We start from the raw sequence: 21,754 nt of genomic DNA, 5'->3' as shown, positions 1-21,754 counted from the left end.
GTTCTGTGATTCTGTTCTGTGATTCTGTGATGATGAAGTCATCGGTGTTCATCTGTCTGTGTAAACATTAAGGAGATTAAAATAACTGGATTTAAAGTAGGTGCTTTACTCCGACCCAATACATTCTATTATTCTATACATCCCCTAGAAGATGACTTTGTCTACTTGTATGCATTGCTAGGGATTTTGGTTTGATCACAGAGGTTGTAGTTGCCCGTGGTTCTGGGAGGCATACAGTTGAGCAGTTTGAGTATGATTTCACTTGGTGTGGAGCCTGCTGGCTGTTAGACACTTGCAGCTCCAAATGCAGGTGGTACTATGAATACACTTGCTATCACACCTCAGGCTTCTTTCTGAACCCCTCTATTTCTCAGTTCACCAGCCTAAGTTACAACTAGTCTGTGCCTTTTGTTTTTGAAGATTTTAATGTGCGTTATATATGGAGGGTTTTAGCAGCCTCCAGGGACTAGGGATGCTTGGAAATATTTGAAAGAACAACAGTGGGAACAGATAGCTTCTGTTTCTCTGAGTGGCCCAGTGGAAAGTTTACTCCTCTAGACTGATTACCCAGTCTTTTGATTATCTGTGTAATTTTTTTATTGAGCATCAACCAGTGAAAGGGGATGTATTGATGATAGATCCTTGGTGAGGGATGCAACTGTTACTGTTCATTTTGCGGTCTTTTAAAGTCACATCGCCTGCTTTGGTGCCATTCACAGTGTGCTTGGGATTTCTGTCCCAGTGGTGAAGGCCAAGTGTGAGTTCCCCTTTCTGCTCCCCTCACCTACCATTTTATTCTTTCTTCCTATTTTCATTAGAGCTCTGAAAATGTATAGCATAGGTGGGTTATGGAGATGTAAAATAGGTATCTGCTGCTGTCTAAAGTCATTAAGGAGCAGCAAAACCTTATTAGAGCCAGCGATGTCAACTCTTTTTACACCTTCAGCTTTTGAAATTATAAAATTCTTAAGAATTATAGCTTTCATTTTAAAAAAATATAGTCATTATTGTCTTGGAGAAGATTTATTAAACATGAAATCCAAAGAGGTGAGAAACCAAAGAGAGACTTAAAGAGGAGTTTACGATGTAATGTTTTTTTTAAGTTGATGTCAGAAAAGTTTCTGGAGCCATGAGACCTGAATTTTTGAACCTCTGAAGTTGAATGAATGGACCTGCTTTACCTTTTTACCAACTAGGGCATGGCATAACTGCAGAAATTTTGTTCTGGCTAGTTTTTGACGTAGACCATGCCCAAATTTCTCCTTTGTTCCTTCTTTACATTATCATTGTGATATTTCTAAGCTAGTCTGACTTGGCATGTCAGAGCTCTCTCCTTACTCTCTTGTTCAGTACGAGTTTGTACTGAATTGATTCTGTTGCTCTTGTAAAAAAATCCTTATTCTGATTTTCTTGCTACCCAGCTCAATGCGGTGATACACAGGGAAGTTTTGAACTTTTTCATTTAACTGGATTCTAAAACGGTGGCTTGTGAACATTCTTTGTAGCTCAGATAACAGAACTATTAAAAAGGTAAAAGGCTTTGAGATTAAGGCAGGGGAGTGATCTGTTTCTTTAGAAGTAATTTGTTTTCTGTATGGATGACTGGAAGTGTCTGTATTGTCTGAAGTTGCTTTCTGAAGGAATGTTTTAGCAGCTCCATTCAGTGACTTCAGCCTTTACTGTAGGTGTTTAGAAGTAGACTATAATTGTAATTTTCAAGAGCTAGCAGCAGTCTGCTTGGGTTCAATGAGAACCCAGTTTCTGCTCCTTCCCAGTGGCAAATCTTAACAGCCTGAGACTGGTAAAGGATGAGGGGGCAGAGGGGCACAGAGGACTGAAGGAATTTGCCCAAGGTCATTCAGAAGATGAGCAGTAGAAACAGGCGAAGTGCCTGGGATTCTTGACCTGCAACCCAGCGCCTTTATCCTTTTAGTCATCATGCCTTCTGCCCCTGCCAGGATATAGTGCCGAGATTTGGGAGACGTTGCATTAAACTGTCTGGCTCCAGGAACTGCTTTTTAGAAGTGCAGCTGATCCTTGAGAAGAAGAAATGTCAGTGTTAAAAATGACACCGACTACTAACTCTGATCCAGTGAAACAGTATCTAAGAAAATTTCAAACCCCGTGCTCAGTGATGACTAGATAATTCATCACTGCTTTATTTTATATGGTCTTTAACACGGAGTGAATCCCTCCCTGTATGTGTACTTCAGAAAGTTAAATAACAGATACACAGATAATGACAGTAGAGGAAGAAAGAAATTGGGAGACAAAGATACAGGCAAGAAGATACAGTGTCTAAGGAGAATTGGGAAGTTAGAGTTAATCAACCAAAGAGATATGGAAGCTGGCTGTTTTAGCCGAAGGATTTGTAGAAAAGGTTTTCATCTTGACACTAATAGAAATCAAGCATGTGGCTGAGTTACCATTTAAGGTAAACTTGAAGTAATAACCCTCCTCACTGGGATTTTTTTAACTTTATCTTTTGTCTCTTTATCCTGATTTTCCTGGAGAGGAGAATTTCTTACTGACGGATCAGATGTGTTTGTCATCACAGGTTCCGAGTCTGCTTCTCCGTGTGGCACCTTGGAGTTTCTAGCTGGCACCATTACCTCCAACGAGTGGAGTTCTCCCACCTCCCCTGAGGGGAGCAACGACTCGGGGGGCAGTGAGGCCTTGGACAAACCCATTGACAATGACGCTGAGGGTGTATGGAGTCCGGACATTGAGCAGAGCTTCCAGGAAGCGCTAGCCATCTACCCACCATGTGGACGGCGGAAGATTATCTTGTCAGACGAAGGCAAGATGTATGGTAAGGAGAAAGAAAGGGCACATCGCGATGCTCCAGGCTGCCCACTCTGTGCAGGCCACTTGCCTCCTACCGAATGATGAATGAACTCTTTTCTCTTAGGCGATCCCATGTTGATACAGTTGGTAACTTCAAGTTGTATTTACAAAAATCAGAGAAGATTTTAACATTCACAGATCAGAAAGAATTCTAGATGTCTCTTTCAGGGCAGTATCAATAAGGTAGATCTCAGAGTTGGGCATGCTACTCAAATAATCTTTGGATAGATATCATATAATGGCTTCATGGTGTGACTAAGTCTGTCTTTTATGGTATCTTTTGCTGCTCTTTCCAACATCTTGTTATCCTAACAGGTAAAGGTCTGTGTCTCTGATGCTAAAGAGCAGAAGTTCAGCACCCGAACTGCTGAATGGCTCTGCTAGTGGTGTGCAAACACGTACAGTTTGTTAACTAGCTGCACTTTTCAGATCTCAAGAAGGGTAGAAAACTGACTTCTCTGACTGCTCCTTTTTTGATAGTAGCTTGCCTTCTTATATCCCTGGCATTATGAATATCTTTCACCTGTGGGTTCTTCTCAGCTAGCTAGCTGGATACCCAGCCCTGAATGCAGAGAAGTGCTGGCTTGTGGCTGCAGTTGTAGTCAGCTTTTTAGGTGGTAGATGTGATTTTGAATTGTTTTTTTGACCTATTCCACAGTTACAATTTCGCTCTTGATTTTTTCCACAAAAAAGCTGGTCTGAGCCGAATTCTCTAGCTCAGTGTTGGAAGAAGCCACCTGTTACTTCTGTGTCTAAAAAGAAAAGGAAAGACTGAGAGTGCAGAGTATTTGGTTAAAAGTCCAGTGTTAAAACTGTTTTTCAAAGCACTAGCAAGGATCTTATGGAAGGCAACCCTCTTCTTACCCAGTCAGCGTTTGCTTTTTTTTACTTTACATTGGAATCTGTGTGCCTTTGCAGGCCCCATCATGGGAGCACCATGCCCTGAAGCATATGGAGCACTTCACGAGTCGTTCTGCAGGTTTCTGTCCACCCGTTGGGCCATTGTTCCCCGAGCTGGGGAATAGATGGCTCTCACTATGGGGGCATGGGTGGGGTCTTCTTTACACAGCCTTATCTACAATGGATGCTTTCACTGGGAACATGCATTATTGTAGCTGTACAGAGCAATATCTGTTGAGTGAGACTCATCACCCTGAGGCTCAGTAAGTGTCACTATTCTCATGTAGGCATCAATTCCTGCTCTGTGCTGGCACAAACGTTTTTGTGGTTGTGCTATGGAACTGACCTGGGAACTGATGCCGCTTAAAATTAACACAACCAGAAAGGAAGGAAAAAGGGAACTTTAATTTGGATATGCCCCCTGATTTGTTTCACTGCACAGCTGCTTGTGTTGGTACTTGGAGAAGAGATGATGAGAGTGGGAACGAGCAGCCATGATTGAGGGTAGTACTGCTTCCTTCAGAAGCAATGCTTGCATAAAATGTTATTCAAACGAAAATATTACTTAAAACTCCACCCTATGGTTATTAAGCATAGTTAGGGACATGATCCTTGCCTAGTTGTCATGACAGGTGACTTTTAAAATTACTGGTGGAAAGTTACAGTTGTGTTTTAAGACTGTCTTGATTTACTAATCATTGCCCATAGTCCCTGAAATACTTCAGCTTTGGAGTGAAGGCATCGGAGCAGAGTGTGAAATGGACAATAAAAGAAATAAGAGTGAGAGCAAAAGTAAGGAATGAAGTAAAATGGACTACGGAAAGCAATGAGACTTAGCTGGGGCCTGACCTAGCATGGACTGGTGTTTAGTGGAAAATCTCTGGTTAACTGCACTGGTGAGCTGCAGAAGGTAAATAACTCACTTGCAGGGTGAAAAGTTTAGGTGAAGCTATGGGAGAACAAATGAACAACTTTTCTGCAAGCCCTCCCCCACTACTCCAAATGGGACAGTGTCCCTGCTTGCCTTCAGTGCACCTGTTCCCAGCGTGGATGGTTGGCTCGATGAGCTCCTGACAGGACCCCAGGCACTGATTTATGCCCTCCTTTGCTTACTAGTCTCCAGGATCCATGCCAAGGAAGCGGGCCCAGCCGGGGATCTATAGAAAGATATGACCGGGCAGGGAGAATAAATATAGTCCCTGATTTCATCTTCATGGACATGAGCCAGCTTATGGAACAGGACAAGCTGTATGTGGAGCAGGCCTCGCCTCCAAGGGACGGTTGTTTAGCTGTCCCGTGACTGACTTGCACAGAGCTCACTAAACCAAGGAGCCAGGTGTTACAGAGAACTGTGTATGCCTCTTTTCCTTCACAGAAGAGGAACCATTGCACTGTTTTCCACTGTGGAGTGACTCATGTGGTACTACTCTTCTGGGCATTCTGTTCCAGGTCCCAGGATCTCTTCGATGTGCAGCTTATATACTTCTCCCCTGTTGTTAGGCAACTTGTTATCAGTATAAAGTTAGTAGCTTTTACCAGCAAACGTGTTGCACAAGCTGAAGTGCACCAAGCCTATTGGCTAGTGAAGAACTTGCACAGTTTTATTTGAATACACTTAAAATTGCACAGAAACATCTTTAACCCTGCACACAGGCCTCGTGCTAATGTTCCCTTGCCTCTACCAAGCCAGCGTGCTGCTTACAGCTCTTTAGATGACACTGCTGGTTGCTGAAGGGACATCATTATTCCTACTTCACATGGAAGTCAGCAAAGCTCTTCTCTGTATATTGACAGTCTGTGTGTTGATGCCATTGCTGTCTTCTTTTATTATCTTTTTCCCTCATAGACATGTTCCATTACTGGAGGCAGCATCTTGAAGGAGGAGTAAGCTCATACCACAGCACTGCTCTGGGTACAAGCCAGCACTGTCCTCTCCAGCAGTCTGTGCTTATCACCAGCTTAAGGAACAAAATGCTGTCTTGTCTAATACGGGATGCTATCTTTTCTCCTAACCATTGTGTTGACTTTAGAAGCAGTGAATCTAGGGCACCATTAACTTACTGATCTGGTGCCACTAAGGTCCCACAGGATAATTTTTGTGTTGCCTGCTAGAATATGGGGGTACCATATTGAAAGTCTGGTTCTTACCTTTTTCCAACTGTGTTTTTTCATGGGAGAAATAGTATCTGCAGCATTTGTACCAAATAAGCAATCACAGATGCCACTGTCCCCTCCAACCCAATTGCCACTGTCTCCTGGCATCTTCAGTACTGGTTTAGAGAAAAGAGAGGGGGAAAAAGCTTAGTACCTTTGTGTGATTTGCATGGAAATGCTCAAGAGAGCAGGTCTCCAAGCACTACTGAGGATAGAGGGAAAAGATAATAAAATCTAGCAAAATTATACTTATTTTGACAAAACGCTTACAAGCAAGGAAATAAGCACTTGGAAGAACTGAGCTACAGCCATAGCTGTGCAGTGTTCCCCTTCTGCTGCACAGATGCTGTCTTGGAGCACCTTTTTTGTAAGAGCAGCTAGAATTGGGGACTGTTTTGTTAGGTTGCGGTTCTGGAAGGGGCAGGAGTTTAGCAGCTGGTTTGCAAACAGCTCTGCCGTTTCTGTGCTGAGCCGGGTGGGGCAGACAGCTGCGGGAGGCCATCCATTGCCCAGGCTGGTGCCATCTGTTTTCCAGTCAAAGCCCTGATTTGGCTGATAGGAAAAGATGCCCAAAGCTCAGTGGCTGAGTGATATAGAAGGAGAGTTAACCTTGTTACTAGTTAAGACCTGGAGCAGGCAGTGAACTTGAGCTTGCCACATGAATTAAGCTGGTCAGTCTGCCAAAAAACCTGTGTCCTTTCTACCCCTGTTCTGAAGTGACTAGGTAAATTTGCAGGATATTGCCTTCATCTCGAAGGGATATGTTATCAAGATTTTCTCCAACCTCAAAAAGTCACTAAAAGTCAAACTGAAAAGCAAGCAAACCCAAAGAAGCACAAAACACACTGCCTGACCCATTTCATAAACACTGCTTCTTCTTGAGGGTAGGGAGAAGCATGGCAGCTATTACTAATATGAAAGCCTTCAGAATGTCAGTCTTCAAATACTTTCTTTTGTATCTAGTTTAGTGTCTCACCTGATGATGGTTCAGCCAAAGTAATTGGAGCATCCTGTGGATGTGCTCAGTTGACACTGAACTGGCTGCCCCAGGTGTTTGCAAAATTTAAGAGTCAGCTGTGGTGTTCCTCAGAGGGATACTGCTGCAGTGCCTGTCCCCTCCATTATTGTCACCATAGAACAGCCCTTGATCCCAGTTTTGGCAACAAAGTTGCATCTTCCCTTTCAAACACTAGACGATAGAAGAAACTTAGATTTGTGGTCAGGATATAGACTTTTCCCTCTTCTCATTTTCCTGGTGGTAGGTGTGATATTTTTGGAGTTGCTCATTAGCAAGGTTTATTCACCGAGTCAGCTTTGCTTATGTGTGGTTCTGGTGGTTTGTTGCTGACTACATGAAAACAGATTTCTGGAGACCTTTGTAACAGTTTAAGCTTCTGCTGGAGTTTGTATAGTTTTTCCTTCCATCTCCTTTGTAGGCAGAGTTTAGGATTCTTTATGTTAAATTGTATGTCAGTTTAACTGGTGTTTTCTCCATGCAAACATAAAAAGAAGTATTTTTCCATGAGTGCCAAGCATTTCCCAAATATTGAGGAATTTACCACTTTTGAAATGCCAATGGAAACTGCTTGCTGTTGCAGTTAACAGAGTTAATATTAGTACTGGCTGTGGCATCTTTCCTTAAAATACTTAGTACTGAACAGAAATATATTAGCAATGTTATTGTTTATTAAATGTTATCAAAATTATTTTGACTACTTTTTCAGTGGCTTTGTTCTGTTGTTTCAGCAAAGGGTGCATACTTTTCCATGTCCTTTTTGATTTTAGCAGTTTTGTAGTCCTGTTTTTATCTGCCAGGCTTAAAACCAAGTGTGTTGTGTAGGATTATGTTTTTCTCACTGTATTATGTCTGCAGCCACAGAGATTTTGGCATGTTCAAGTAACTTCCTTCATTAACAACGTTACTTTACCCTCTTGGCTCTTCCTCTGACTTTTTCACTTCTAAATTTCTCCAAGACAGAGTTCATCTGTAGCGGTATATTGTCAGCAAGATGCTTGTTTTGACTTTTTTTGAATTGTAAATAGCATAGCCAGTTTAATTGGCTTCTAGTTTAGTAAACCAATTTTTTGCTTTGTAGCTGTATGCATTCATCTGCCTTGTACCTGAGAGACTATTTCAGTTTCATTTGTCAGACTTTTCCCTTGTTGCAAGTCGTTGTTTTGCTTCTGCCATGCTTCTGGATAACTTCACACATTTCCCGTTGTTTTCTAAAAAGTTTAGTAAAAACGCCTTAGTGTTATTTTACATTTTTAAAAACACTGTACTTTCACAATTGGATCCAAATATTTCTAGATGCTAATCTGCTCTTAAATATACAGAACACTAATTTAAATTTAAAATTTCAGGTTGAAGTCAAAACCTGGGGGAAAAAAAATCAGATATGGAAAATGAAAATTAATGACATCCAGTGGCTTGGGTTTCTGTTTTCCTTAGAACAAGCACATGTAAAGCCTCTCTTCTGGACAGGTTTTTGCAAACACATTACCAGAAAGATCTCAGAAACATGGAGTGAGTTCTGAGAAGAGCAACAAGCATACCAGAGTTAACATTGAGCTCTGGGAGTTGAAGGGACTGATTTAGGAGGAAAGATTAAAGTAGCTAAATATACATAGCTTGGCCAAGCGATGACTGAAAGGTGGAGGGTGGGGGGACACATAATAACAGTCTAAAAATACTTGAAGGGTGTTAACATTTAGGAGGGAGAGGGATTTTATGTGGAACATGTGAGCATGACTAGGATTAATGGGAGAGAAACAAGGAATATAGGATAGATACCAGCAGAAGCTTCATGACAGCATGGTACTCAGTGCTGAGGGATCTCCCTTCTGTAAGGAGTTAGAATGGAAATGCTGTTGTTTGGAACTTCTAAAATTGTATCAGACAAAACTATAAGGAATGTATTTGTAACTCTAGTCTCAAGGAACAGTGTGTGTGCACGTGTATGTATGTTTGGTATGAGTGAGAGGTGAATTCTAAATTAGATGTACTAAGATTTTGCACAGGAAACGGAGAACAGTGGGCATTAGGTAGTGACTGAGTATTGCTTTCCACTGTGAATATCTGCACTTTTTTTTCAAAATGGTTAGTATTATGATATTTACTATCTGTCTTTTTGTGACGTAAGTTTATTAGACTGATGGACACAGGCCCTTTCTCAGCTCTGGAAGAGGAAAAGCAAACTTGAAGATAAAGACAAGGAGTGCTTTCTCAGAATTTGTCTTAATTCTGTTGATCAGTAGAGAAGGATGATAACCTTTCTGAAGCAAGGGGCTGCACATACATAGAGGGAGCTACTAAGTATAAATATGGAGATCGTGTGGAGACCTAGCATAGGAAAAAGAGAGCTTTCTTATCTCTACAGTGCAAGTAAGCAAAATCTATCACATGAACTCACCTTTGAAAGATACTTCAAAAGAATGTTTATGGCTGGAGGGCATGTATGAAATAAAACTTAACAAAACTTAAATAAAGTATCTCTATACATCTGTTAAGTGAAAACAGTACAAAACAATATAACCTTTTCAGGTCTAGTGCCTTAAGGGGTGCCCCGAAGTGAAGGAAAGCTGCTTGATCAGAAAAAGACAGTATGACAGCTAAAAGAAGAAGCTGGATTCTCATTCATGTAGGATCCAGATACTGAGCACAGGAGGACTGGGACTGTCTATTGGTTTAAACAGTTGCTCGTTAGCTAATCCATAACAAGCCCCACATTGTCTGTGTATGGAGAAGATCTGGGCAGCAAAACGGGGAAGTCTGTGTGCAGTTTGCGCCCAGACAGATGGTCCTGTAAGTCTGTTGGTCACTGGCAGAGCCGACTTAAACCTCTGGGGCCTGGGCACACCTGCTGCTGGAGGGTGCACAGCCAGCAGCTGCTCCTCATTGCCATCACCTTGAACTTGTGACCCATCTTCTGGGTGCTCCTTCAAATTCTCCGAGGCTTACTGCATGCACATATACAGACATGGTCTTGCTCAGTCTCTAGCTTCTCGAATGGGAAATGACGCTGTTTTCATTGAATGTTTTTCATGTAAATATCTTTAGAATCGCTCTTCTTTCTTCTAGAGTGTGATTTGTACAGTAATTGCGAATCCCTTTTCAGGCACTTAGACTCCCAACAGGAGTGACCCAACTTGTTGACTGCAAGTGCTGTAGACACAGGCTTATTTCTAAGCATGACAATATTACAGGGAAACACACATGCATTGTATTTAGCACAATTGTTGCTTCAACCTTGATTGGGGATTACGAGCATCCCTGCATATGATCACTGTATTGTCATCTTTAGTTGTAGAATCATAGAAAATGGTGCTGGGAGGGACCTTCAAAGGTCGTCTTGTCTGTTCCTGCACATGGCAGCAAAGCCAGGTCTGCTTAAACTGTTCATATCTGTTTTGATCCTTTATGGCTAAGATTGGAGGAGAGTGATTTGATAATTCTGGGTACAGCGGCTTTCATCTAAAAGGTAGTTGAAGCACCTAGATATCTGCAAAATCCCTTCTGGATCCATATGCAATTTCAGGTATCCCTTTAGCTTAAATAGTTGAGTCATCCTCTTGTTCCCACTCTCCTGTCAGTGCCTGAATCATGGTTCCCCAGCTCTCTATCAGACTTGCACTGTAAGCTCCATTTGGGAACAGGTGCTTAAGAAATGTTGAACAGAATTGCTCCAGTGTTGGGAGCAGAAAGAGCAGGGGGCAGGGGAAAATACCACAAGCCACTGTAAGGAAATTTTATGAGCTTGGCAGAATTTAGCTATTATCCAGACTGGTAGCTACCCAGTTATGAAGCCTGCATTTCTGCTAAGCTTTTCTGACCACGTTTTCTTCTGACCTGTTACAGAATATGATATCTTCAACAACTATTTTTGGTAATGCTGCGATGGTGTAAAAGTGTTCTGTGTTGAGACTTAGAGGATATTTCCTTCAGAAACAGTGAGATGACCTAAGAAGGAAAGAGGGAGTTGCCAGTCCCATTTCCTTGCTCCCATGTTTTGTTCCAGGTTTCATGCCCACACTCACTTTCTAACTTAATTTTCCAGCATACTCCTTGCTGATCTATTTTAGTTTGCTAAACTGATAGCAGACTACTCTGGCAAAATGAGCTGGACAGGTTTCTGCCAGATTTGAGTTGAACTGACCTGTGTAATGATCTGGTAAGAGGGAATTTGGGGAAAAAGGTAAACGCTTTTTTTCAGTAGTAGCCAGCCATTTGTTTAAGCTGAAGCTGTAACTTGATGTTTTAAAGTAATCATGGACAATGACTGCACTGTAAATTATGATGGCAAAAACTGAAGATGGGTGAAGTGGCAGCCATTCCACTTACAAAATCAGTATTCATTTATTCACATAATACAAGAACAGTCTCTGGGTTCTTTTGCTCTCCTTGAAGCTGCTGCAGGATTTTCGGTCAGTTGGCTGGGACTGGGTCCTGGTGTGGTCTTGTATGTCAAGTGAAGCAGTCACATCTCCTCACAGGACTAAGCCAGATGCCTTGAGAACTGGATGAGTCTGGTCTGATCTCACAGACCCTTTTAGCTCCAGTTTCTGTGATAGCTGAACCTTAGAGTAGTTGGTCAGCCTGTCTTCTGGGCATCTGCACAAGATTAGCACTTGGGGCAGAAACCTGCCAGGTTTTGATTGGTGCCAGCAGAGGCAGCTGACCGCAAAAGGAGAAGTGCTGAAGTTTTTGCTATCCTTTGAGGCAATATCACCCAAGCGTTATTACAGATTGCTTTTGGATACCCTGCAGCTATTGGAAGTTATTGAAATAAGCAGGCAAGATGTTTATTCACCTAAGAAAGAATTTAGCAGGTGTCTGGGTCTGTAATGTAGAACTTGGACTCACAGGAACTGGGGGATGTTGTTATAATTAAGCATTAGTTTCAGTGCTACTCTCAGCGGTCGTGTTTTTCTGAACCTGGGCCTTAGTGAGTAAAGTATGTTTGTGCCTGGATAACGTTGTCATTCTCAGGTGTCCTAAGAGACTTGAAAGCCTTTAGTTTGACATGCTTTTCCATGTAGGATTGTTGTTGGCTGTTTTGGGTGTTATCTGATACAGTCTCTGGCATATGAAGGACTCATATTACTATATGCAGCTGCTTTGGTGTGATAGTGAGATTTCCCAGCTGAACTGATCTAAACAATTTCTGTAAGAGTCTCATCAGTCTTACTCTGGGAAGCACCAGAACAAGTCCCAGCTCTATTCCTGTTGCAGCTCTTAACGAGTATATGGAAGAGTACTTACTGGATTATTTTATATTTCTATGGCCTGAGGTGATAATGTGGGAAAACACAGCTGATGAGGACATTTAATTTATGCACTGAAAAACTGTATTAAAGGCTGAAGGGTGGTGAAGAGCTGCATAACCTGGAGCTTCCCATTAGGCTGATAGCAGGGACTGCTTCATATGCACCTTATTGTACGTTAGTAAAAGCTCATCTTTACAAGGAATAACTTTAACTCCACATGCCTTTGGGGCAGTAATTAGAAGGCACTTTAACTCTGTTTAGCCTTTAGACAAATGATGCAAGCACAGGAAGAGCTTCGCCCATTTTCTTACCAGTCTGTATGTGTGTGAGGGTTAGGTGCAGTACAGCCCCAGGGCACAGTTTCTCTGGTGGCAGAACTGGTTTAAGAAGCCCTGCCCTGGTTCTTTATTCTCTCTGCTATGCCAATGCTGTGGTTAATGTGGCCACAAAATGAATGAGTTCACCAATCCAATTAAAAATAGGCTGATTGGGAAAAACAGAACGAAACCAAAACCAAAATCCAAGTAGGGGGACTTACTTTCGAATTTTTGGTGATTAGTTTACAGTGGTGCCTGTCACTCCTCCTCCCACCCCTCTTCCAGCAATTTAATTGGTGCAGCTGCACACAGGAGTGGATGGGATATTGCAGGAGGAAGAATGACCAGCTGAGGAGAGGGTAACCTCTTCAGGTTGTTTTGTTGTTGAAGCATTTGTTGCTGTAGCTACATCCGTGGTCACTGACTTTTCATTTATCTCCACTCCTTGCTTGGAACCAATAAGAAGCTTCCCAAAACCTGCACTGTCTGTGATTATCCCTCAGTCATGCACCTCGCATAAAATGTCTTTAACTGGCCATCAAGAAGCCACAGTTTCTAAATGGAGATAGCACTTCTTGTGTTTCTAGGTGTGAATTCAGGTTGTACAGTGGAAAAGGAGAGGAATAAACACTAACCTTCGCAGCAAAAGGCCTTTCACACAAGGCAGGGTTTCAGTGTTTAGACCAGTATAGTAAATGAGACAAGTGAGTTTTATGATCTCAGTCAGATTCATCACTCAACTGCCACTTCCCCACATGAGATGCTTCACTGGCATGTTCTGCCCAGCAAGTAAAGCTTCAACTTCTTTGTCATCTCGGAAGACGGAGGAGTTAAGCACTTGCACAGTCAAATGATGAAGGCAGATATATCAGGGAAGAGCTGATGATGTGGTGGTGCTAATCACTTCAATGTTGTGGTTTTGGGGATCTGATTGGTTTGATATTTTTCAGAAGTACTGGCTCAGCTGTCTTTGGTAACTGTACTGAGTGAACTTGAACCTGAAGGTTCTGCATTGGTGGGTGGAGAAACGTCTTCAGAGACAGGAAAAATTTACTCCAGTGCAGTAAAATGCAGTATGGTTTTTCTATGGTTTCTTTCTTGGGAAGTGATCCCATTGTATAATATGATGGTCACAGTGGTGTATTAAGTTATTTTATTGCCTCCTGTACACTTCTTTGGATTCAGCATAGGAGTTCAGAATAAAAATACAGGTTCTTTAAAAAAAGCCTTGAAAGGAGCTTGATCAGAATGAACTTCATTGTTATTAATATGTCTTTTATAGAGTTGTCTCTGCTCCAAACTAAAAATAAATGTGCTGCTTCTGAGATTGTCCACTGCTTTTGGGGCCACTTCCTACAGGGATTTGCCACAGTTACAGTCCAGATAAATGGGAAAAACAAGACACCAGGCTGTATTACTTGCTCAGTAAGTTTAGTTTATAGGTACCATCAAAGACTGGAAACCAGTGAAGAGCAAACAACGGAGTTTAGAGACTAATGGTGGGAGACTGAGGATGGAGGTTCCTAAGAAGAGGTGGAAAGACAGGGATGAAGAGGGAGATGGTTATTACAGAATTTTTATTGGCTTTGAGCATAGCCTCAGCTCTGGTAGTGGAGTTAATAGTAAAAGTAGGAGGTTAAACATAGAGGGAGGGAAAGATTGAGCTTTTGAAAGAGTTTGGGTGCTGAACATCATCACTGTATTATGTAAGTTGTGCACCAAGACAAAGCTCAGAAAGAGGAGAAGAACCTATAGGAGAGGTAGAGACCAAAGTCTAAAACTTTATAAACAAGTTTCCTGAAAAAGAGATTTTAAGGTTGAAAGCGAGCATGCTAAGTAATCTAGAAAGAGATGACATTAATGATTGCGAGATGTCAAGGAAGATGTGAAAGGATGAAGGGAACCCAGACCAGAGAAGGAAAGGTCATGCACTGCATTTTCTCTTGCCTTGAAAAAGCTGGGCTGGCAAATTGGGAAGCTAACAGAATTTTCTCACCAAGGCTTTGGTAAGAAGAGATGGTTTGTGATGAAAGGAAAGTCAAAGAAAGATAGTATTAAAATTAATGTTAAGGATTTTGTCAGTAAGAGTTGAATGTCTGTGCATCTCAATGAGAATTTGGGGTTAGCCATGAGAAAGACAAAAATGTGGTTTCAGACACATGCAGTGCTGTTTCTGGGAAATGTGATGTGCAGAAAGGCATTTAGTGTAGCTGAGAGGAGGAAGCAGTGGAATGGGAGATCTAAAGTAAGACAGTGCAAGGGAGGTGTGGATTGGGGCAGACCCCAGTGGCATTTAGTCCCATATGGTACCTGCACATGTGAACATAACACTTTTGGCTTAAGTGTTCTGGTAAGTCTTGCTTGACAGTTAGTTTTGCTTCGCATGTGTAGAGAAACTTTGACATTTGGTGGGCAGCTGAGGTGTCCATAAATTGCTTTGTGTGTCTAGATTTGTTTGTCATGCTGTCTGATGCAGATAGTTCATTACATTTACGTTGATTGTAATCAACAGTTACCTGAATGCTTAGCAAGCTCAGAAGGCAGCCGTGTCCCAGGTGCTAACATTAAATGACACAGATTGAAATGATAGTTGAGATGGCTTCCTTGGCCTTGCTTTGGTTAACCAAAGCTTGCTTTGTATCACTGGATACAGCTGGATAGTTGCTTCTGTAGTTCTCCTATCGTTGCTGTGCTTTGTAAGTAGGTGCATGTGTTTGCTTTGGGTGCTGAAAAGATACCACTACCAAGAAGCAGATACTTTCATGCAGTTTCCCACTGGAAGGATTTTGCAGAATGCTTTACTTCTTTGATCTCACTCATCGCAGAAGAGAGGGTTTTGGTTCTCTTGCTTTCTTTGGCAACAGGTGTGCAAGGAAGTATAATATTTAAAGAGATGTCTTATCTGCCTCTTGTACAAGCAGTAATACAGCATTGCAAGCAGAAAGCCAGCACAAAGCTTTGAGGTAGGACTGGGAAATGCTTTCTATGGCTGTGGGAATTTCCTTGATTTGCCCTCTTCCTTAGAGGCAGACTACTCTCCCCTTACATTGAAAGGAGCACAGGTGTAGAATGAAAAATCAAAAAACTTCTTTATTCACTTCTCTTAGCAACACCTTCTTGGATAACTACTGAATGCAAAATTCTGCAATTTAGTGTAAGGCAAAACAGGAGCTCAATTGATGCCTTTGGAAATTCCTCTGTTAGGAATGAGAGGTAAAGAACATAAGGGAATATATCTTTATGCCTTTTTTCATGCCGTGCTTCCAAGGGGAAGGCTGCAGGGAGGATAAAGAGCTTTTGGGTGCTGCGCTGCAGTTGGTATCTTGGCTAGAGCTTCATGAAACCCAATGCGCAGTTTCAACAGAGGAGGCACAACTGTTGGCAGGTTCTGGTGACCATGGCAGGCCCCAGCAGGAGTTTTTCTAAGAACACAACATATGATCAGATTACTGAGGGGCACTTTTCGTGGCTCTAAAAAATGAACCATCTGACGGCGTATGACAGCTCTGCCTGTTCCAGCCAAGTGAGGAGCGTTCGTCTTCGCTGACCCTGCAAGCTGGGGTTGTGAGACAAAGAAAGGGCTTTCCAAAGGCTGTGAACCTGCAGGCTTCTAACAGTGTAATAGCTGCTTACATCTAAATACCTGCTTACATCTAACCTCTGATAAGAAAAAAACAAAAGACATCTAGGACGTGCTTCTCTTGCAGTTTTGATTCACAGTAATTTAATACGTTCTTGCTGCAGAGTTTACCGGACTTGGCAATTTGGATAGTTCTATATTTAGTAATCTCTGTGATGTAGTCTTAGTAGAAAGATCTGGATTTTTTTTTTGCTATCAGTATCTTTAATAACTTAGTATACCGTGTCACCTTTCTGTTTTTCCCTGGCTCTGTGGGGACACACTTCTTAAAAAGGAAGTCTGTATGAGAGGAAGGCTGTGTGAGAGGTGGTGGCAAGTGAGAAGTGAATTCTAAAACTGCAAATTTTGAGGTTCCACACTTGAATGCTCTCTCTAGAGAATTTCTGTACCAACTTCTAATACATGCAATTAGTAAAACAGTTTCCCCTCCCTCTAGTCTTCTCCAGTGAAGTACATGGCCTGAGAGAGCTTTGCAGTTTTTGCCGATATTGTCAAAGACAGTTAAACACACAGATAGGGAGACACCTCCCACTGTCCCAGGCTCTACTACGGTTCATTGCATCTCCTCCCTGCTTCCTATTCTCAGCTTCCCTTGTTTTATTCTCTGTAACACTTGGTCCCTCTTAATTCCTTTAATGAGGAACCTTTAATGTTAAGGTTTCTTTCTGCCAATCCTTGCTTTTTCTTTTTTTTTTTTTCCCCTCTGATGCTTCTTGCTGCTCTTCTGTTTCTACATGGATTCTTGATGGGCTGCAGTCCTTTTCGGGCTGGCCCTTCTCTAGCATGGGTCCTCCACGAGCTGCAGTTGCCTCAGTGTACTCCTCCTGCCATGAAGAAGCTCTTTCCAAGAGTACTTTTCCAGCTGTGTCCCCAACAATGTCCTCTACCATATGTCTGTCCTTCTCTGTCTCCTTCCCTGTCTTTTTACTTATCTTGGATTTCTCCTGTCCATCTTCCCGTGTCTTCTTTTTGTGGTTTGTTTTGTGTGTCTCTTCTTGTGTTTCCTGCCCCTAGTGGCTATTGTGCTTTCCAAAATATGTTTGAACAAAGGTAGCTTGTGCTCTTCTGACTGCTTGAGGTTTTGATGGATTGTTGTTTGCATCCATTTTCGAGATGGCTGGAATTGACTGGGTCTGGCACGGAGCTGTTTGTGGCATCATGAACAACCCTCTCACACAGATTACCCCTGCAGCCCTCTACTGCTGAAGCAGGATAGCGTTCTGTCAGATTGCTCAGTCTACATAATTTCTTGACTTTCATGGAAATACAACAAATCTAAGTTTGTTCCATAATAGTTATTATAACTGGTTGATAATCCATTGAAATTAGTTTTGCAAGGATGACCCATATTTGAGCCAGTATCTGGAGAATTTCCATGTGTTCAAATTGTCAGTATAGCCCAATATGCACCCTTTAAAATTTTGCCTGAAATTCTCCACACCCACTTCTTCTTAAGGCTAGTTTTTCCTCTGTCTTTCATTAACTCACTCCCCTTGCCCCCTGAAGGGTCCTCTTGGTGTATATAAATTGTCCTCCTTGTTTCTTTATAGATAATGAGGTTTGAGCACCTTATTTTGGTCCGCACATTTCCCACTTCTGACGTGTGTCAATCTGTCCTTCTGATATTTTGTGCGTGCCAGCATCTGTGTGAGAAGAATAGCTTCTGTTGTTTCTTACCTTTCAACTTGGATCCATGTCCAACAGATGGAGGCTTTGAAAAGCCATAAATATTATTCTTGGCACTAGAAGAAGGTGGTGTGGATATGTGTCGCTACTAATTGGTCTCCCTTTTGTAAAAATGGTTACATTGGTTGGAAAAGCAGCCAGGTGGAAGGTAGCATAACAGCATCTGCTCCCGTCAAACTATTCTGGATACGTCACTGTGCTAATGCTGAAACTGTGGGAACTGAAGAGGTTGGTGGCTACATGCTGGGCACTGTGTTTCTGGCACAGAAATAATTCCTAATTTGTGTATAGAGGCGTTGGAGCTGTTTTCTTTACTGAGCTACAGACTCCCAGGGGAATAAGGAGAGCTTCTGACACCATTAGGAAAAGATTACAATCTGTAAATGTAAAATGCTTTCTCATTCTTGTGTGTGCTTTGATTATGTTTCATTAACATGGCCTAAATGCAGTCATGGACATTTACATTTTTCTGTTTCAGAAACAGATGGAATTGGGAGCTTTGTCAGCTCTTCCCTAAAGGGTTGGGTGGTCAGTCTCTAGGATAGAGTCCTTCCTTGCATTCATTTTTTTTTTCAGGGTTGAGTTAAACAAAGGTTTAAAATAAAAACAGGTGACAACCTTTTCATGGAATCTTAAACTACTGGAATAAATATTGCATCTGTTTTCACTGCTTGCTTTTTGAAGGTCTGCGATGCCCTGATGTACAAGTTCTCCATTTAGCCCATACAATTTCCATAGAAATAGCTGGTTTTTAATAATTTTGTTATAAATAAACTTCACTAGGGCTGTGGCTTTGCTTCCCAGTTTATGCCTGCTTCATTCCTCAAACACCTGCAGCCATATAAAATGTCTCACAGACTTGCACTTCCCACTTCCAACTTTTTATTTGAGGTACTGTATTGCTACTACTGTGGTCACCACAAATGTATTATTTTGCAAAGCCTGCTCTTTCTGTCATGTTTTCTGCCTTGCATCAGCCTAGAGTTCAGATGTGTAGCTGCTGCTTTTCTGTTTCTGTTCCTTATTCCTCCATCTCCCGGAAGAGAATAAAATCCCTGTGCTTGCTTAGATTTGGAACATACTCCTATCAGGTATTTATATGCACTGATAAGACTCTCCTCAAGTCTTCTCCAGGCTGAACAGTCCTAGCTCTCAGCCTCTCCTCACATGAAAGATGCTCCAGTCCCTCAGTCATTTTAGTGGACCTTTTGCCGGACTCACTGCGGTATGTCCACATATTTCTTGTGCCAAGAAGCCCAGAACTGGATGCAGTGCTCCAGATGTTGCCTCAGCGGTGCTGAGTAGAGATGAAGGATCACTTCCCTTGACCTGTTAGCAACAGGTCCTCCTAATGCAGCCTGTTGGCGTTCTTTGTCAGGAGGGCAAAGATGTTGGACTTCTTTGTCAGGAGGGTGCACTGTTGGCTTATTGTCAGCTCATTGTCAACCAGGACCCCCAAGTCCTTTTCTGCAAATATGCTTTCCAGATGGTCAGCATATGCTGATGCTTGGGGTTATTTTTCCCTAGGTGCAGAACGTTGCATTTTCCTTTGCTGAACTTCATGGGATTCCCATCGGCCCATTCTCCAGTCAAGGTCCTTCTGAATGGCAGTGTAGCCATCTGGTGTATCAGCCTCTCCACAGTTTTGTATTGTCTGTGAACTTGTTGAGGGTGCACTCTGTCCAGGACACTAATGAAGTTGTTGAACAGTATTCACCCCAGTACAGCACTAGAGACTTACCTCTACCTGGACTTTTTGCCACCGGTTTAAGCCCTCTGGGCCCATCCATTCAGCCAGTCTTCAGTGCACCTCCTTGTCCGCTTATCTAACCCATAGTTTATCAGGTTGCCTATGAGGATGTTATGGGAGACAGCGTCAAAAGCCTTGCTGGAGTCACAATACATACAGCTTTGTACTCATCCACCAAGATAGTGTCTTCGTTGTAGAAACTATCAGATTCGTTAAGTATGATTTGCCATTTGTAAATCCATGTGGACTACTTCCAGTCACCTTCATGTATCTGGAAATGGCTTCCAGGGTTACATGCTCTATCACCTCCCAGGGACTGAGGTGCCTGACCTGTTGTTTCCCGGATCTTCCTTGTTCCTTTTCTGAATGTTCTAAATAGGGTGGGTGACTTTTCTTTTTCTTCTTTATTTGTACTGGTGATCTTGATCCATGTTTACAGCTGCTACACACTGTGGCAATGTAATTATTAAGCAAAGCATATGATTCTCCTTTTTACTGGTAGTTTTAAGCTATACAGGTGCAAACTAGGAAGTAGAATTTGCAGCCCAAAGTTCTACTCCTAAAACTCAGACCTCTACCATGTGAACTAATTGAGTGCCTTTCTAAAAGAGAAAATAGTGTGACTGAGTATGACCCCATTGCTGATCTCTATAGATAGATAATTCCATTGTGCATCTTTTTCTGGGGTCATAGCTTTCTAAACTTATCTTTGCATTATTTCTGTTTCAGGCCGAAATGAGCTGATTGCCCGCTATATTAAGCTGAGAACAGGGAAAACACGCACAAGGAAACAGGTAAGTGTGAAGTTTTCCCTGTGCACATTAGCTTCTTTTGACCAGTAGATGTGATTAGGGCTTATGAGAGCAAATGCCTTGCTGTTCACTTGCTATTAGTGTCTGGCTTTGCTGGAAAGAGGTTGTTGTGCTGAGCTGGGTAATAAGAATGGTGGGAAGAGGCAGCTCAGGCATTTTACATACAGTAGGACTGTAACACTTGTGTCTCCCAACCACATCGCGACACACAAATTTTTCTACTTCTAAACTGTGTGATTTTATGGTTTTGGTCTACTATTGAATGTCTTGATGAACATCAGTGGTCCTCTATATGAAGATTCTTTGTTCAGCCCAGACAGGTGGACAGCAGTTGTGGTTTTGAAAATACCTGGCACACAGGATGAAAAAGCAATCTTTGTAATTTGGAAATGACAGTCTAAGTTATGCTGAATAAAGCACTGAGCAACCTAGACCTGCTTTGGATAGGGGGTTGTTGGATGACATCCAGAAGTTCCTTCTAACCTAAATTCTATGATGCATTTGGGCCCATATTTGATATGAGGAAGTTCCAAGAGTCATATAACAGCCAGCGATACGGAACGTGAGTTTCCCTCCTCCCAAGAGGAGGCCAAGATGAAAAGCTAAGAGATAAGAGCTCTCAATCTCTAGATTTAAGGATGGATTCCCTAGTTTTAGAGGAGATCTCTGGCTTGATAAAGCCGTTTGAATTGGAAAAGGCTTTAAATGGCTAATCTTTGCTCGCTCATCAACTCATTTCATGACACTTAAGTTATATTCAGAAAGGCATCTCATTGCTACCTCAGTCCTCCCTCCTCGCAACCCTAAATAACTCCCCATTGCACAAAGTGCCTAAAGTATGTTTACTTCTGCAAGCAGCTACCAAGTACTCCTCTGGAATGAAGATGGATTTTGTCTTTCCATGCAGGTATCTAGTCACATCCAGGTCCTGGCAAGGCGGAAAGCTAGAGAGATCCAAGCCAAGCTCAAGGTATGATGGGTACCCTTTAACATATCGTGCAAGCAAGCCCCCTGAGTCAGCCATTCCTTCATATATTTCATCTTTGAATAGCCTTAAAAAAGGGTGAAATTAGCCACCAAACAGTAGTAAGCTGAGGAGGAAAAGGTACTTCCCAGGAAGCGTTGTGCAAACACTTTTATTGTTGTAGCTCTATGACGTCTGGAGCAATTCTATTTAAAGAATAAAGAAACAATAACTTTAATTTTTATGTGTCTGATTTCTACCTCCGGTTTATGCTGCTGTCATCCAAGTCTGCAAGACCCTTAGACTTGGAAGTATTCAAAGAGTGTTAACCTGAGAAGGAAGGGTTTATGGTTACAAATGCTAATGTTACAAGTAATCAGTCCCTGGTGTTGTGGTGGTCTTGGGAAAGGGTAGACT

The 21,754-nt window shown here is 42.1% G+C and overlaps 1 protein-coding gene across 1 annotated transcript; it reads left to right on the top strand.

The window, feature by feature from the left end:
- Positions 1-2,557: 2,557 nt before the first annotated feature.
- LOC104538835 (transcriptional enhancer factor TEF-3-like) lies at positions 2,558-21,349 on the top strand (the record flags this gene model as incomplete). The annotated part of the gene is made up of 3 exons (XM_010182188.1): positions 2,558-2,812; positions 20,291-20,355; positions 21,281-21,349. Coding segments are annotated over 3 exons (389 nt in total), but the record flags the coding sequence as incomplete, so codon positions are not given.
- Between the last annotated feature and the right edge of the window lie 405 nt (positions 21,350-21,754).

This window comes from Mesitornis unicolor, unplaced genomic scaffold, assembly GCF_000695765.1.
Source record: "Mesitornis unicolor isolate BGI_N332 unplaced genomic scaffold, ASM69576v1 scaffold52573, whole genome shotgun sequence".
Taxonomy (NCBI): Eukaryota; Metazoa; Chordata; class Aves; order Mesitornithiformes; family Mesitornithidae; genus Mesitornis; species Mesitornis unicolor.
Note: the sequence above shows the minus strand (reverse complement) of the source record. Positions and strands in the feature narration are given on the sequence as shown.